This window comes from Myripristis murdjan, chromosome 23 (assembly GCF_902150065.1).
Source record: "Myripristis murdjan chromosome 23, fMyrMur1.1, whole genome shotgun sequence".
NCBI lineage: Eukaryota > Metazoa > Chordata > Actinopteri > Holocentriformes > Holocentridae > Myripristis > Myripristis murdjan.
In genome coordinates, this window is record NC_044002.1 from 4,872,551 (window position 1) to 4,890,724 (window position 18,174).

Here is an 18,174-nt window from a genome sequence, read left to right on the forward strand (position 1 = left end):
CCGTTTTTTTCCAGGAAGATGATATGAGCTGGAAAGTTATATATATCTTACAGTGAAGGTGATAAATGTGACAGAAAGAAACAACAAACACTGGACAAATCATTTTGTATTTTTTATTGCTAAGAAACGACAAAGTATTTACAAAGGGCACCCAGTCAACACCAAACAAAATTTGGGAATTTCCCAGTTTGGGATCGATAAAGTAAATCTATCTATCTATCTATCTATCTATCTATCTATCTATCTATCTATCTATCTATCTATCTATCTATCTATCCCTTGCACGTACTTTTGTTTCTTTCACTTTTTGGCCACTAGATGTCAGCAAAGTACTCAGTGTGAGATCATTTTCCTGCAAAGCTGAAGTAAAAGCAACAGATACCTTGATAATTAATAACGTGATGAAACCAGTTATTATTATATTATAGTCATTATTTATTTGTCATAAAATTAGCTGTTTTAGTTACCCAGACTCGGAGAGAACTGCTATAGGCCAAGCAGGCTGCAACAGGTTCTCAAAGTGTGGTTTGGAGACCATTAAAGGCCACTGAGTGGGTTAAATCTGACAACTGTTTCACTCCCAAGAACATAGCAGGATGCTCAAGTGGCCAGTGAGTCGATATACCATTCAAAAGTCCCCAGGTGTGGTCCTCAGTGCTGTTATACCTGTTTTATTGTTTTTGAACATGATATTTCTCCCCTGACACTACATTAGTACTGGATAAATAGTTGAATTCCAGCATTAGTGGAGTTAAATGTGAATGCATAATAGTCTTCAGGCTGCAGCAGAACACCTCCAAACCCAGGTCGTATCATACCCATGCGATCTACCTCTCACAGCTTGGTTATGATACAACCCCGAGTATGGGAGTGATGTGTTACTCTTCTCTTGACCTTTGTAGGTGCCCCGTTTTTTTCAGACATCATCTGTCTACTCATTTCCTTGACAATCCAGGTGAAAAAAGTGCATGTTGCTGTGAGAAAGCAGAAAAAAGGTGTTGTTTGAAGAACTGGATCCTTGTAATAAAATAGTAGTGATGGAAACCAGTTGTAAAATGCATTTTTACATTTTACATTTTTGACTGTAGTGTCATTTCAGTACATTTTGCCAAATTTAGATGAATTCAGAACTATAGTGGTCAGGCAACAATGCAAATGTGATAATGACAATGAGTAAAATGATAATAAAAGTTTGGCTGTAACATGTACAAAAGTACACAACATGCATATACTCTATTAAAGCTCAATCAAGCAATGTAAGTGAAGCAATCCTAAAAACTATGTGGGGAAAAAAACATACCTTCTGTTTTTGTTGCATCAGCTGCACTTCTTGGAGACTTGGTCTGGCTCTCTCAGCCCTTGTTCTGCAATGGAAAGGAGAAAGGAGGAAATGATGGAAGAGCAGGACATGAAGGGAATGTAAAGAGCTTCGGTATGAAGGATGAGGGCCAGAAGTGCAGTTTTCTTTTAAAGGGCAGGGGGCAAAGAGGGGGAAAGGAGATTTACAGGTTATCCCTCTCTTTATCCCCCACTTTATCCCTCCTCAGATTAGTTGCTCTTTACTTACCTGAGTTTAAACTATAAGTTGTTGAGTCTTTTGCCTTTAATCCCATGTTGTAACACTGTTTTTGGTGGGATTTGGAGGATTGTCTAGGACATTCTCAGGTAAATCTTTTGTCATCCAGATTGGATTCCAGTAAGGATTCCGGTTTGTGGATGGTAATGAGCCTCCTTGACATGACAGTCGCTGGGTTAGAGGGTCTCACATGGATGGAAGCTCTGGAAGTTCAAAAGAAAGGTCACACGGAACATATGTAGGATATTTCAGGGCCTTCCACCTGCCATCGGTATCGTAAAGCCCCTGCAATTAGGCCACCTTCTATGAAGGTCATAATCTTTGGTACCTGCATTCACCTCAAAGTACATACAACATTCATTAAAATGCTTCACCCAGTTACTCATACAGTAATATATTGCTGTGAGTCTGATATGATGCACACTGAATGAGGATGGGTAGTAGTCCATATTTAGGGCAGTACTGAGGTGGGAAATGTTGTATAAGAGCCTTGCAGGACTTCAATCCTTTTCTCTTTGTATATTTGTACATTGAATTTGCATATTGTTATTTGTATTGCTTTTTTACCTGCCAAGGGAATGTCATTCTAAATTAGCATTCTTGCAAACTCCAGCATGTTTACATCTTGTGTTCAATACTGATGCTCCTTAATGTGCAGAGCGTAAATGGGACTTTCATTAAAAAAAAAAAAAAAAAAATTTTAGCATCTAATGTTGAATAAATGTACAATATGATATGTAGAAATAACTAACAAACAGGAAAAGTCTTTTTTCTCTTTATTGTAACACTAACATCTATCCATCACACATAAAAATAACATAAATCAAATAATCAGTCATAATCAATTTCAAATCAGTTTCCTGCAGGCTGCTTTCATGCTCTTTGTCCTCTAGCTGGCCTGTTACAAAACGGACCTCAGAGAACTCTAAAACAATGTCTTTGTCAGCATCTTGTTTTGCATCCTGTGTGCAACAGCAGCCTGTATGGGCGGCACTGCAGTCAAACTCCAGCCCCATTTGTCATTTTCCACTGAAAATCTAACCTTTAACATATTTTGATTCCTTTATGAGATTTTTTTTTCATGTCTCTAAATGCCCTTTCTCTTTTACTCTGGGTCGGTGGTCGGTTCAGTCTCGGCCGTGCTTGGCTTTGAGAGATAGGCTGGAATGGAGGATAGCACAAAATTAGAGAAAGTCATTCGGTGCCTCTCTGAGCTGTCATGTTGCTAGAATGGAGTCTTCAGCATGTTCTTTGTTTGTTCGTGTGTTTGTTTGTTTGTTTAGAGACAGCTATGTGTCTCAGTATGTTATTCTGTTGGACACAGACCAACCAGCTGTTATTGAGTTATTCTCAAACTGTAGGCCCAGACACCATAGAACACTTGGCAAAACACTGAACAAAAGGATGGAAGGGATAGTCACACAAAAATTTTGCTTGAAATTTGACATACGCAGTGAGAGAATTAGAGAAGATGAACTTATCTGCCAACTTTCAAGTTTGTTTGGAATCTGTAATTAATCACTTAATTGCTTCACTAATTGTTCAAATGGGAGTTTATAGGTTTAATTTAGCTGGCTCAGCAGGCACCCAACCCTTTTCCATGTCATTCTCTGCCAACTGCAGGGATACATCTAAGTGGTTAAGCTGCTCCAAGAGAATGACAATTGGATTGAGCAGTGATAATTCAGTGACCATGTCATAGCACTCTGCATGCAGCCCAGGTAGTGACAGGTACAAATACAGCAGTATATTTACTTCAAATAAAATAATCAGAAATAATCAGTATATTACTGACACTTAATGTATACTGTGCTTATATCTATATCTTAGAGGCACAGTACATCTTCAAATAACTCAATGGTAATCTGCAACATCACATGACCTCAGTCTCAGCCTGCTTATAAAACCCATTAAGTGCATGACAAACTCTAACTGAGTATCTCCTTATATCGTCTGCAGTCTATTCAGTATATGGAACATCCATACGTACATTTGTAATGACACTGTGCCCTATATGGAATTAGCATTCCAAACCACAAAGGATCAAAGGACTATTAAGAGACACAGAGCATGTGACTTATATTATTTTTCATAGTAAGAAGAAAAGGCTTGTTGTGTATGCATGTGCATACACACACACACACACACACACACACACACACACATATATATATATATATATGTGTGTGTGTGTGTGTGTGTGTGTGTGTGTATATACATATATATATGTGTGTGTGTGTGTGTGTGTATATATATACATATATATACACACACACACACACACACACACACACACACACATACATATATATATATATATATATATATATATATATATATATATATATATATATATATATATACACACACATACATATATATGTGTGTGTGTGTGTGTGTGTGTGTGTGTGTGTGTGTGTGTTGCCACCACAACAATGACTTTTTTGGGGCATTTCTGCTTTATTAGACAGACACAGTGCAGAGAAACAGGAATGACGGGGTAGAGATGGGGATAACCTAATGCTAACAATAATTATAGTATACCCTTGTATTGTAATTCAAATACTGCTTTTCTGCTGTTATTTTTAGGGTAATAAAAATCAGGGACACAACAAATTAAATATTAGGCTGTTACAGTGTGTTCTCTGTAGCAGGCCTGTCTCACTGGATACACAGGGATATCCACTGTTATTTTCATGTATGTATTTGCAATATGATGTGGGTTCTTCCGACCACGGCTACATATAATCAGTCTCCAAAACCTGCAATGACATTAGGTTGTTTTTGCACAGTCAATTTAATGTGATTGTACAGATACGTTTGTTGTAAGCTAATTCTTCATGTAAAAGCAGTAATATATCTGAGAGTTTTCCTGCCACCATTGGAAAGGTGTGGTGAGCTTCTCCAGTTGAAAGGAGTTTCAGTTCAGTTCAAAGACTTAATTAGTGTTGGGTTGTCTGGAGAGATATACTGTCCCATCAATCAAATAAGAGTCTTTACATCACTGAAAAGAAAAAAAAACATTAATAACGTACATTTTTTCTGGAATGAAAATGGTGAAATTTAAATATACTGAATGCTGGTTATCAGTGGCTTCAATCTAAAACTATTAGTGTTCATCATAAAAAAACGCAAATCCATCGAATCCTAATGTACATATGTGGATTACACTATGTGATATCAATCTCATCAAGGCAGATTGCGTATGTGGTCTAAGTCTGTTTCCTCCCGGTCCTTCACTGGTCACTTCACTGGTTCTTACTGTCTGCTCTAAATGGGATTATGCTGTTTTGTGGAACGCATCCGTAGACAGAAGGTGAACGTGACAAATGTCACGTAATCCCAATATTTGTGGCAGAAGTAAGATCAGGAGATCTTCGAGGGAAGCTTTCCCCTTCTTTAATCTTCAGTTTAAGTGGTTTATGAACGTATAAAAAGAAGCTCTCTGGCAGAGTCACACAATTCTTGTACACACCAGAGGAGCCAACATGGGGAAGCACTTCCACCTGTACGAGAACATCTCCAAAGTGAGTCCCTTTGAGGGGCCACAGTACTACCTGGCTCCACATTGGGCCTTCTATATGCAGGCTGCTTTCATGGGTTTTGTCTTCTTCGCTGGGGCACCATTGAATTTTATTGTTCTTTTTGTGACACTGAAATACAAGAAGCTGAGGGTGCCACTGAACTACATCCTGGTCAACATTTCTTTCGCAGGCTTCATTTTTGTCATGTTTTCTGTCAGTCAAGTATTTGCTGCCTCTGTGAAGGGATACTATTTTTTGGGCCCTACACTGTGTGCCTTAGAAGCTTGCATGGGAGCGATAGCAGGTATAAAAATTATGGTTGTATATCCGATCTAGATCCTCTGACTTAAGCTTTGATGAGAAGCTTCTTTCTGCTGTTGCCCACTTCTCCATACACCTCATCCTCTCCTCTTCAGGCTTGGTGACATCTTGGTCCTTGGCCATCCTGTCATTGGAGAGATACTTGGTCATCTGTAAACCCCTCGGCACCTTCAAATTTGGAAGCAATCATGCTCTAGCCGCCGTCATCTTCACCTGGTGTATGGGGATAGCATGTGCCTCACCACCGTTCTTTGGATGGAGCAGGTAAACAATGCACCATTTTCACAAGCTCATAGAAGTATAGATACACACATCCTTTGTTTGGCTGATGAGAGCAATCTTAAGATGTTACATTTGCTTTGCAGGTATATTCCTGAGGGTCTGGGCTGTGCCTGTGGACCTGACTGGTACACCCACAGCGAAGAGTATCAATCCACCAGTTACATGTACTTCCTCTTGGTGACCTGCTTTATCTCACCACTCACCATCATCATCTTCTCCTATTCCCAGCTGCTGGGGGCATTGCGTGCTGTGAGTCCAACTGCATGAACACACCGCAAGCAACTTGGTTCATGAATTGTTTTGATGATTTGAAGGTCACATCATTTTGACAAGTTAACAAAACTAGCTATCAGGCACTGCTTAGGGTATACTAACAAATAAACTGATAAAACTCCTTTCCACTTCATTTGCTACTGTTGATGCAACCATTACCCTGCAAGCCTTTGTTAAAACTTATAGAGAACTTGGAAGCTATGAGTGGTTGTAATCAACTTCTGATTTGTTTTACATTTGTTGGGTGGTGCTCTTGTTAATTGTTAAATAAAATTATATTGGTAGGCAAACAAGGAAACAAGGGAATCTAATTTGCTAGTGAATCCTCGTGACCATAAAAAAACTAACTTTTCTTTGATGGAGAATCAGAGTTTACTCACATGTATAAACTCTGCATCCCAATTTTGTCACCTTCACTGTCAACTTTTGGGTCTTCCAGCCTTTCTCATGATATTTTGCCTTGATGAAAAGGTTCTTTATTCCTGTGGGAGTATTTTGACTTTAGTCTTGAAGTTGGTTAAGGAGCCTTACACCCAGCACCACAGTCTGAGAAAGCTTTTGGAGAGTGCCTTTTGCTTACTGCTCCAACTTCAATGTGAATGTGAACGCATGTTAAAAAAGGGGAAACCTAAAATGGGAAACTGTAAAAATCATTCATATGGTGATGGTGCAAACTGGTGTTTTTGTTCAGGTCGCAGCCCAGCAGGCAGAGTCGGTCTCCACGCAGAAAGCAGAGAAGGAGGTGTCCAAGATGATCATAGTGATGGTGGGCTCCTTCATCACATGCTACGCCCCCTATGCCCTCACAGGTCTGTACTTTGCTTTATCGCCGGATGAGAACAAAGACTACCGCCTGGTCACCATTCCAGCATTCTTCTCCAAGAGCTCATGTGTTTACAACCCACTCATCTACGCCTTCATGAACAAACAGGTGAGTGTATAGAAGCAGAAAGATTGGAACAAGCAAATGTTTTCTGTGTGTCAGAGTACAGTGTGTTTATATGGTTGTTTCCTCAGTTCAATGGTTGCATCATGGAGACAGTCTTTGGCAAGAAAATGGAAGAGTCTTCTGAGGTGTCTTCCAAGACTGAGACCTCCTCAGTCTCTACAGCATCTTAATCTTTGGGATTCAAGAGGAGCGAAACAAAGAGCACTGACAACCAGAGGCAATTTCCACCAACTCTGAAATGGGACTTTTCAAAACTGTACAGCAACCTTCTGCCTTGGATCAAACTCCAGTCATGAACAACATGACAACATGCAACATGTAAATGCAACAAATGGCTCGGCCTCTGATGCTGGCATGTATCATACTGTAGTCCATCTTTGTATAGATAAAGGCAACAAAAATCTAATAAAAAAAAAAGTTTTATTATATTTTTTTTCTGTCCTAGTCTATGACATACATTCTGGTGGAAGAAAATGTATTTTGAATTGATTTTAATGTAATCATTCCACTGTAACATCTAGAATGAATAAATCATGTTGATATATGATGCACTTTTGAAATGGACATTTTTTTCACCAACATTTTCATTGTTTTAACCAATCACAACATGAGGCTGAACTAACAAGATATAATATACTCCATAATTTACTCCATTTCATTTAAAAAAGCAGCCATATACACTTTTAGAAAATTTTGTGTTTTTATTTAGAAACAGGCTGTAGAGGTCAAAGTACAGCATTTAGTCCAAAATAAGAATCACCATACATTCTGTTTGTATGAAAATTGAACCAAAACTAATGAGTAAATGTGTAGGATTCATCACCATCTCTTAGGATTTTCAAAGCAGCTTCAGCAGCTTAGGAAATTTGATTTTACGACTTGGATTGAGAATTCTCACATTGCATCAGAAGATGGTTTCTTTTCTTAAAGTACAAAGACATTAGTGACATGAAATCACTTGTTAGCATAGAATAGAAATCAAGGGAAAATAGGAAAATACGGATAATCTTTGATAACTCCTGTGACAAGACAAGAGAAAGCTTGCAAACAAGAGGTCAGTAACATGTTCATTTTATGGTCCTCTATAGCTCAAAACAATAGTACTTAACAGGAGCAGGACATATGGAGTGCCGATGCTGATGAACAGCAGAGGGGGAGCGAGACTCTCACTTCATAACGAGATTAAAAAAAATAAAAATACTAAACACAGTTACAAAGGCACAAAAGAAAAGCACAAATGTAAAACTGGGCTTGTATCATCTAGCGGGACTACGAGCAGCAGTAACTATACAAAGCACCACAAAAAAGATGGTATATAAAATCATAAGAAATGGAATTACTAGAAAGTTAAATCTCCAAGGGAACAAAATCGACTGGTCAAACCTAATTTTGCTTCCATGAGGATTAAAACAACGTAACAGCCTGCAGGGCAAGATCTGGACCCAGACAATAGTGAATGTAAACACGCAAAACCTATCAATGCATTGTTCTTCAGACTAAATTGGACACATAGTGTTTGAGTGCTTCATACAAAATAAATTACATCATTTATCAAATTCAGTGTAAAATTGTTAATCTATCTAAACAAGCTACGACTCTAGAACTCGTCGTGTCGTACTAGCGCCTCCCCGAAGTCAGTCGCTTGGCTTCCGACAAACAGGTCATACTTGTTTACGATTTCCTCCTTGGTCAGCTTCCCATCCTGAGGAAACAAAGATATGCAAAGAAAAAGTTAAACAGGCAGATGTTTACACAGAGAGAGAGAGAGAGAGTACAAGGAAGATCACTGAGATTGGGGTTAGCACCAATCAGTTTAGCCAATATAACGGGATGCTTTTTACCTTCTATTAAAAGTTGTGCATAAGCCAATCAGTGACCTCTAGTAAGACAGGTCTGTTGCAGTTTGATTACATACTTATTGCATGACTTATCTTATTAATCTGTAAAAATTCTAATGAGATTCCATACAAAGATGCATGTATATATTATTAATAGCAGTGGTACTGTCCTGGATGTCAGTGGTGTTTTAGTGTCCCACTGTCTGAATGCTGTTTCAGAGGCTTTTCCACCCTGACAAGAATAACTTTTGGAGTAAACACTGAATATATATACATATTGTATTTTGCATATTGCATTTTTGGAATGAAAATGGCCAAATGTAAACATGCTCCACTGGCAAAGGTTCCAATCCAAAAATGTCTGCACTGGTGTAAAAATCGGTCAACCCACCTTATCGGAGTCGGACTCGTAGACCAGGTGTTTGGCCTCTGCCTCTGCATGGTCATAGTCAGAGGGCAGGATCCAGTCCAGTGTCTCCTCCTTGTCCATCTTCCCGTCTTTGTTCTTGTCTCTGAACTCATTAAACTGCTGACGCTCTGTTGCCACCCACTCCGGCTCTTCCATCTCGTCTTCATGGTTGTACATGTCACCTACAAAAGAGTTGCGGGATGAGATAAGAGAACTGCTATACTGGCAATAGCGAAATGTCTTCCCAAATGATATAGCACAACAGTGATTCAGCCAATGGCCAGTTCATGAAAGTGTTTCCACTTGCTATTGTAAACATTCAGTGTCTAGCAGTTCTTTAACGGCAAAATTGTTAGGCAGTTAAGAAGTGATGTACTCTGAGGTTCTGTTTCTTTAGAATAAACAGAAGAACTGAATGGTTGGTATGAGCATCGACAGCCACTATGACTGAACAGACAAAGAAAAGAAACTCAAACTCCATCAATGGGAAATCCAAAGACATCACAGAACTGGACACACTGATTGATTGACACGTGAACCCGAGGGGCTGGAGTGCAGGAACACCACAGCAATCAGCTTAGCACCAAAGATATTGACAATCAATTACCGATGTACTCCTGAAGGTCAATGAAACCATCACCGTTCTTATCGATGTCTTCCATTGTTTCCTGTGCAGATAAGCAGACGGATACAGACCATCAATTCTATCATCAAACTGGCTTTATTTCTTTGATTCGCTTGAGTTTGGGTGCACAGAAAATGCTCTGAATACTTACCAGCACCACTATGTTTTTCATGTGCTCATAGTCCTCAGGGTGGAGGAAGGCGGTGAACTCTTCTTTGTCCGCTATCATATCGCCATTCTTGTCTGCTGTTTTGAAGCGCCTCTCATCTCTTGCCATCATTTGCTTATAGTTGTACTCGCCATCTGGTTCTGGGTCATCTGTTGAATAAAGTGGGAACAGATGGAATCACTGCGTCACTGACAAAAATCTGGCCTGGACAAAATGTCACTAGTGTAGCTTTTGCCTTTCCCTTACCCAGATAGGTACCGTAAGTGACGTTCTTGTACTCCTCCCAGGAGATCAGGCCGTCATTGTTCATATCAAAGTCCTTCCACTGGCGGTCTACGTTGTCATAGATGTACTTCTTCTGAGCTTTCTTGATCCAGGCTTTCAGCTCCTCCTCAGTGACAAACCCATCCTTGTTCTCATCTATTCTGTCAACAATGAGGCTGCAGAGGGAACAATGAAAGTGAACGATAGAATATCACTGCTCCTTGTAGAAGACATTAAAGGTCCTTCATGCCAAAGGTTTGTTTTCTTTGATCTGAACCATTGTGGGAAAGTTTACTTTGCTGCATGTAATGTTTTTTTAAGTTCACACATGATTTACTTGTCTGCGCTCTTTGCTGGAATTTACCATCTCTGGTGTTCATATCAATTAACCCAAGAAGAAATAGTTTAGCATTTCCTTATAGACCTTATACTTCTTGGGATTCTTTCTTGTAACTGGGTGGGATTACACTCTCACTCCTAATTAACCATCCTGTAGTTTGCTTGGAAGAGTTGCATTTACAGGTGTCTAGGCACCAATACTGGGTGCCAACCAGATTTAAATGGCACCATTCTCACCTAGTAAAACAAACCCAAGTTTAAGTTGGGTTCAAAGTTCCATTAAAGTTCATATAAACTAAACAGAATATGTTTGGTGTAAACGTGTCCTTAACTGGCCTAACCTTGCACAACCAGTTTTGGATCAGTCTGTAAGGGACTCCACTGAGCAGAGGTACATTTCCAGTTTTTCTGCTTGATTCATAGCTAACAGGAAGAAACCTGGCATCTCTGCACGTTTCCTTGTGAGACAGTGCCCCAAACCTGTCAGAAATTACATAGGTGCCTAAAATAATGGTGCAATTTAAACCTCTTTGTCTTCTCTGTAAGATGACAGCAAGAACAGCTTACATTTTTGACACCTCGAGATGCTAATTTAATCTCTCTATTAATCTTTAAATAGCTGAACCTTGAGTTGACTCACCCCAGTCTGTGCTTGCTCTGCTCTGGTGTAAGTTCATCAAAGGTCTTGGCCTCTTCCTTGCCCAGGAAAGCCTCGTGATCATAGTCGTAGCCCTTGGAGTCATCATGCTCAAGGTGGCTGAGCGGCTCTTCGTGGTGAATGCGGTCCTTTTTCTCTGTGGGTTTACTGGTGGCGTAGACGACGCACAGGATGAAACACATCAGCAATGGCCTGATCATCCTGAGAGAGATCCTGAGAGTGAGAGATTCACATCACATTTCCATGATAGACGTCTCTTGTTCAAGATTCTGTATTTAAAGGATGCAAACACAGTCAAATAAGCCATGCAGACTTTTCCATGACACTACATGTCTGTGATTTGTCTCAGACTTGTGCCTACACAAACTAAGACTTTTCTTGGTCTGCTCTCAACCTTTCCCTGCCCATCAAAACATGCATAGTGTTTATTGCCTATTTGGTCTTCAGAAAAACTCAGATTGCTCTGGCCTCAGTCTTGACTTGGTCCCAACCACTTTTGCTCCTGGATTTATCTCAAACTGGACTGAGCATAGTATCAGAATTACCTTGAACTTGAATATAGTGGTGTTGTCAGCAGCCTTAATGTGGCAATAAACATACACTATTGTTAATGCTGTGTTCAAAACAAGAAATTGATTGAAATTTCCTTTCACAACATTTAAGCGTGTCCAAATGTGGCTAAAGGAGGTCTGCACGACCTTCTGCCATTCATATCAAATTACACCATGATGCAAGGCAGTGCTGCAATCATAAACCAGTGCAGTGCAATATAACAGTTTGATGATAACCCTGACAAACAAGGATAGAACATTAATACTATATGCTGATTGGTACTATTGCAATTAGGATCAGCTAATTAACAACAGCAACCCAACCACTCAGCTAATAATTTCCCAGTTAAAAATACTAATGACTCCAGGCAATATCCTACTGATAACAGCCCTGTGTTTAGTTTGAGTCAGCTGTGGCCGATGACCTGAACTGTAACAAACCATGTATGGTAAATACAGTGTCATGACCACGTCTGCTGTCTATGACTGAGGTGCACAGGAATGCGACATGCAAGCCACAGTTTGCTAATCACTGCGATCTACACTGATAAAGAGTGCAAACATTCCCCAGGGCTTTACCTACCTGCCTGTTGGTTGTAGTTGGACGCTGAAAGGTGTAAAGTTCTTCCCGCAGTTCAGCAGCTTCCAAAACACAGTCAGTTTTATCCCGTCAGTCAACGGATCACACCCGTCCCGTTTCCTGCCGGACGCAGCCAATCAAATCCCGCGAAAAGCGCGTTTCCCGAGTTGATTGGTCCACTTCAGCAAACGGGCGCTTGCAGCTGTTGACATCATTCATCGCACTTTCGGCTGGCTCACCGCACTCGCTTTTCATTGGTTCACGTACGCAGAATTCTGCGCATGAACCAATGGTATTGAAGCGAGCGGCTACGCGGAGAGAAAAGCAACATCCCTGCCTGCCACGTCCGCAGTGTTTTAAAAACAACGACCAGTCGTTCATTAGTGGGTGAAAACAGATGCAGGGAGACACACAGAATGCATGAACTGCGGTTTGGGGCGAGAAAACTTCATGGAAAGACCCACATTTATCCACTCCACAGCTTTCTGAGTGGAAGGACAGATTTAAACCTGTACAGTTTTTTTTTTTTTTTTTTTTTTAAACAAGATCTTCCCTTTTTAAATGATTCCTCTAAATTAATTAGAATTCATTATAGCTCAACCTCCTTGCAAATATTACACACACAGAAAAAAATACCTTCAGAATGAATACAGATGTGGTTAGTCGTGAGAATTTCTTTCCAACTTTATTGTCATGTCATCACTTCCATAATAAAGGCTAGTATTTCTGAGAGGACAAAACCTACAGGCTAGCCTATGTAAACACCTTGCTAGCTTTTCACATAATGATTAGCGGGATAAAATCAAATTATTTTAAAGGAAACACTTTTTTTAACCATATTAAGCAATTAATTAAGCTCTGAATAAAGCCCACACCTGGACCTGTTGTTATGTGGATGGGATGAAAAAAGGAAGAAAAAAAAAGTGTCAGACTAGGATATTGTTTTCAGACTGAACCAAAATCCAACTCCATCCAATAGGCTCACTAATGGAAAATATGATGCAGACTATGTACATGGGAATGAAATGATCATGTTCACAACTTGAAACTCCAACAGTAAGACCACATGTCCTGTCCTGTGGATCATTTTCCTTGTTACTGCCACAACAGCCTGTTTCATTCTCTTACATCATCACATCCTCTGATGCTTCAATCGAGAGGGACTGTGTCCAGTCTAGCATCTCATGTCTTGTCATGCTGCATCTTTGCACTCATTTGGCACAAGTACATGGATTGGATTGGTATCATCACTTACATGTCTGAAAAAAAAAAAAAAAAAACTGCAGTGTTGTCAAATTTTCCCAGGTTGTAAATGTGGATCCGCCTTGCCTGAGGAATAATCCATTAAATTAATGTTGGGTGTTTTGTCTAAAGATGTTAATGTCTCAACAACAAGTAAATATGCCATCTCCAGAAAATGCAGGCTCCCCATTGGCCAATCAGTAAACAAATGACAGCTCTATGTTTGGTCAAAATCAGATCAGTGGTGAAGAAGTTATGATTTTTCAGTATTATTGGAAGTCTTAATATTTGATTATAATGGCACAATTACAGAATTCAGTTTAATATATCGAATGCCTGATTATAGCGCTAAAATGCATCATCCTTTCAGGTTTTCTCAAAGTTGGACCAATAGTGTCTGAGGTGCTACCTGAAAAATCAAGTTTTACATATACAGTCCAATCAACTGGAATAGGGAAAATGAACAGCGGATAACAGAATTTGATCTGAACGTGTTGCAACATAAGTGTTTGATATGGAAAAACTGTTTTTGATTTGTCAAATTAAGCAACATGCAGTAAGCCCTCTGACACTCTAAACTGCCAAAAAAGGTGTGTTGAACCCTTGCAAATGTTTCAACATCCTTTTTTGCACTATTAGACAATTCTGTGTGGAGTTAGGAAATAGGAGTTGTGTAAAATGGGGTGAAATTGGGGGATCTTGCCTAATTCAACACCTCGCATTGAGTCTAGGAGATGTTCTGTTTCAATTTAAAAGAGCTGTTTTCATTTAAAGCCTTTATATGGTATTGTAAAGAGGAAATAAAAAGGACAGAGTCACATTTTCAGGTGTGCAGGTGCCACAATTGGGTGTCAGCCAGATTTAACTGTCATCATTTTCACCTTGTCAGACAAGCCCTGCTTACATGAGTAGATGCTCCACAGCTCACGTAAACCAATCAGAATATGCTTAGTGTGTAAACGTGTCCTAAATGTAGAGCGCCAGCTGAACCTTGATCACTCTGTAAGGGACTCCACTAAGCAGAGGCACATTTCCAGTTAGTCTGCTTTGTCCATAGATGACTGACAGGAAGATACGTGGCATCTCTGCACATTTCCTTATAAGACAGTCTCAAACCTGTCAGACATCACATAGGTGCCTCAATTTGATGGTGCACTTTAACTGTCTCTTTGCTTTTCTCTGTAAGATCACAACAAGTCCAACTTCGATTTATGAGGCTCCAGGAATGCTAATTTAATCTCTTGTAAACCGCTGAACCGCGAGTCAACTCACCCCAACCTGTGTTTGCTCTGTTCTGGTGTGAGATCTTCAAAGGTCTTGGCCTCTTCCTTGCCCAGAAAAGCCTCATGATTGATTAATAAAATTTTGATAGCAGTGTAAAAGTACTCTCCAAAACCAAATTTCTCTAAGACTAAAGTTATTTTCAGGTATTGCATCAGGATAGACAAGTATATCTAAAGCTTGTCTGATGTTGTTAGAAATATGCCAGTTTCTCAATAGCCCAACTGCGTTTGACCGCGTTTCCTCATCCAAGGTGGTCACCTCGCTGCAACCTGCATCCAAGCTGGTGAGGTTGACAGCTTTATCCTCTACAGCTGGCAGGTGGGAGTCACCTAGTTCCACCTAAAGAGGAAGGCAAGCTGGTTTAATTTTTGGAAAATAAAATTCTCAGTTAAGAGTTTTTTTTTTTTTTTTTTTTTTACATGATAGTGCCTAATGCTGTTACTGTAATGCTGTTAATTTATGTGAGCAGTTCCTCTTACCCCTTTGGTGCTCAACACGTCAGACATTTCTGAGTCTTCTAGGGGTTTGAACATTTCTGTCTGTTCTCATGGATGGAGAGAACCGTCTTGTCCTGGTTGGAGTGAGAGAAGGGGACCCGGTGCTCCATGGTGGTCAGAGAGCAGGGGAGCTGTTCAAGCCTAGGTGACTCTGACAGCCAGGGGGTTAAGCTGCACAGAGGGCATGACGCAGGAGAGGCTTGGTGGATGTAGCCAGAGGATCTGCAGCACTTTGGGCACCACCTGCATAGCCTCCTCCTGGGGACTGAGGAGGCTGGAGCCGGGCTACTGATGCATGATCTGAGGCTCTCTGCAAAATACAGTCACTCAGGAAAAGTTAAAATACACTTAAGTAGATCACTCAGCCATCACCACATGCTGTCACTGTGTAGTGACAAGTTATTACTGATAAATGTGACTTGCTGAAAACAGCCTCTGGACAATAAAGGATCTCAAACTCCATATCCTGCATCTACCTGCCATGTCTGAAACCACACATGAGATGGTCCGTTCAGATTTGACACGTTTACAGGATGTATGTTATCCCTATAAAGCCATTTGTATCATATATGATACACATTTTCAATTCCGTTTTTTGTTTTCAGTTTAATCAATACTTGACCAAAATACTGTTGTATACCTTTGAACACTTCCCCTGTTCACCCTGGACCATACCATTGACAGTTCAAGTACTTATCATATATCATACACCAGAAAGGTCGTGTAATAACATATTTTTAAATTTTTTTTTTTAATATATATGTTTTGTTATAGGACTAAATAAAGGGTTCAATTTCAAAAAAATGGAATATTCTGCCAATTCTTTCATAGTTCAGGCTTTATAGGGTTATATGCATGTTATGTAATTATCTTATTGCAAATAAAGACTTTTCTTGATCATGGCCCCAGCAGCATGAGGAGTGGCTTGTTTCAACTTCATCCTCAAGTGAGAACCTCCATAATGTTCAAATGTAAAGCAGACAAACATATTTTTCCTACTCATAGAACTATACTGACATAAATAAGCAGAGCTGAGGTATGATTGATTTGCACATCTCACCTCTCCCTGAGAGACTTCTTGCCCCTCTCCACCAGCCAGTCAGTCATGTCAGACAGGACAGGAGCTGCTGAGGCTTCAGCATCTGCACCAACACTTTTCTTCTACAAGAAAATAGAAGAGATCTTGAAGAGTTTCTTGATGCCATCTCTCCTCCAGCTTTATGCATGTTTTTTAAAGCTACTTCTATACCTGACGGTCGATATTCATATTGAATCACCAACAGGAAAATGACGTTCATCTTTACTTCACAAATGGGCCGTGTTTCAGAAAGAGACTGCTTCTACACTTCTATATGGAACTAGTTTGCTGATAATAGATGTTGGAAAGAAGTGTGGATATTACCCAACAAATGTTCTTGTTAATATAAAAGAGGAATCTTAGAATTATTAAATCATCGCTGTAAAAAATGAATGTAAATGTAGCGATGTTGACCTGGAAACTATATTGAACATATTTTAGATAGATAGATAGATAGATAGATAGATAGATAGATAGATAGATAGATAGATAGATAGATAGATAGATAGATTTACTTTATTGATCCCAAACTGGGAAATTATTATGCTACAGCAGCATCAGTAGAAACATAAAAAATACACTGTACAATATAAAGCAGACAGATTAAATAGAATAAATGCTGAATAAAGACTATACACAGTAAAAATATAAACATCTAACAATATGAAATATACAGATTGTGCAATAGTTGAAACAGAATGAATGTATATTAAACTATGAATGTATGTACAACTGTGCAAAAAAAAAAAAATGTGTCAGAAAAAAAAAACATGACAGTATTTTTATTTTTTTTCTGGACAAACAACCAGAATAAAAAACATAGCCACAAATATGGCAAGGCAAGATATCTGACAGGTATGGTGCATCTTTACTGGAAACATGTTCAATTATACAAACATTGCAGACGTGTGCTATACATAATACAAAAAAAAAAAAAAAAAAAAAAAAAAAAAAGAATGATTCAATAAGTAAAAGCTACAATAAATAAATTTAAAAATTGGGAAAAATAGACTCCATTAATATAAAATCATGAGAGAAGTAAACTAAAACATGTTATTCCTCTTTATAGTGTCCAATATGATAGTCTTTATATATTCTTAAAATTCACATGAAAACAATGAAATTGCAGGAAGCTCTGTTATTCTGCAGGCATATATATGAAACTGATAAAATCAGTAAGTTTGCAATGCATTCAGTGTTAGATTTATCATGTTCAAAATAAGAAATGACATTTTCACATTCAATTTTGACATTATGACTAGTTTTACACAATATATATTCATATATATTCACATTCACATTCATTTGAGTCCATAAAGTAACTGAATATTCACAATGGTAAAATAAATGCTTTAAAACCTCTGGTTCATCATTTCAAAAATTAGGTTTGTTTTCAATATCTGGAAATTTAGAGAAATATAGATATGTTGGATACATATTGTGTAAAATTTATTGGTAATACAGAGTTGATATGGTAATAGCCATGCCATCTGCTGGTCAGTGCCTGTAAAAACGTTCCTAAAAGCCTTTGCTCTGGGAAAGGCTTTTAGGGAGAAACTGGGAGAAACTTCCTTGTTTTAACAGAATGTATCCTGTCACAGTGTCAATGACATTTATCAGCAATATCATTTCTATTCTCAGTGCCTCTTGGATTTAAGATGACTTTTCATCAGATGGAAAAGACCATTAGGAATAGTTTTCATTCCACAATTCAA

At 39.0% G+C, this 18,174-nt stretch overlaps 2 protein-coding genes across 2 annotated transcripts; one reads left to right on the forward strand and one right to left on the reverse strand.

Annotated features, from left to right (window-relative positions):
- Positions 1 to 5,064: 5,064 nt before the first annotated feature.
- On the forward strand, positions 5,065 to 7,095 carry opn1sw1 (opsin 1 (cone pigments), short-wave-sensitive 1). Its single transcript, XM_030045553.1, has 5 exons — positions 5,065 to 5,404; positions 5,517 to 5,685; positions 5,787 to 5,952; positions 6,668 to 6,907; positions 6,994 to 7,095. Exons 1-5 carry the CDS (start codon positions 5,065 to 5,067, stop codon positions 7,093 to 7,095), a joined length of 1,017 nt encoding a protein of 338 aa, XP_029901413.1.
- Positions 7,096 to 7,603: 508 nt separating this feature from the next.
- Positions 7,604 to 12,467, reverse strand: calua (calumenin a). Its single transcript, XM_030046341.1, has 7 exons — positions 12,362 to 12,467; positions 11,210 to 11,428; positions 10,213 to 10,406; positions 9,949 to 10,115; positions 9,780 to 9,840; positions 9,155 to 9,354; positions 7,604 to 8,627 (listed from the first exon to the last, which is right to left on the reverse strand). Exons 2-7 carry the CDS (start codon positions 11,425 to 11,427, stop codon positions 8,523 to 8,525), a joined length of 945 nt encoding a protein of 314 aa, XP_029902201.1. The 5' UTR covers position 11,428; positions 12,362 to 12,467; the 3' UTR covers positions 7,604 to 8,522.
- Between the last annotated feature and the right edge of the window lie 5,707 nt (positions 12,468 to 18,174).

Bases quoted from the DNA above. Each gene is read 5' to 3' on its own strand.
- opn1sw1 (XM_030045553.1), top strand. From the start codon at position 5,065: ATGGGGAAGCACTTCCACCTGTACGAGAACATCTCCAAAGTGAGTCCC. The intron at 5,953-6,667 runs GTGAGTCCAACT...GTTTTTGTTCAG, and splicing joins TGCTGGGGGCATTGCGTGCT to GTCGCAGCCCAGCAGGCAGA. The intron at 6,908-6,993 runs GTGAGTGTATAG...TTGTTTCCTCAG, and splicing joins ACGCCTTCATGAACAAACAG to TTCAATGGTTGCATCATGGA.
- calua (XM_030046341.1), bottom strand. From the start codon at position 11,427: ATGATCAGGCCATTGCTGATGTGTTTCATCCTGTGCGTCGTCTACGCC. The intron at 10,407-11,209 runs GTGAGTCAACTC...TTCCCTCTGCAG, and splicing joins CAGAGCAAGCACAGACTGGG to CCTCATTGTTGACAGAATAG. The intron at 10,116-10,212 runs GTAAGGGAAAGG...TTTATTCAACAG, and splicing joins CACTTACGGTACCTATCTGG to ATGACCCAGAACCAGATGGC.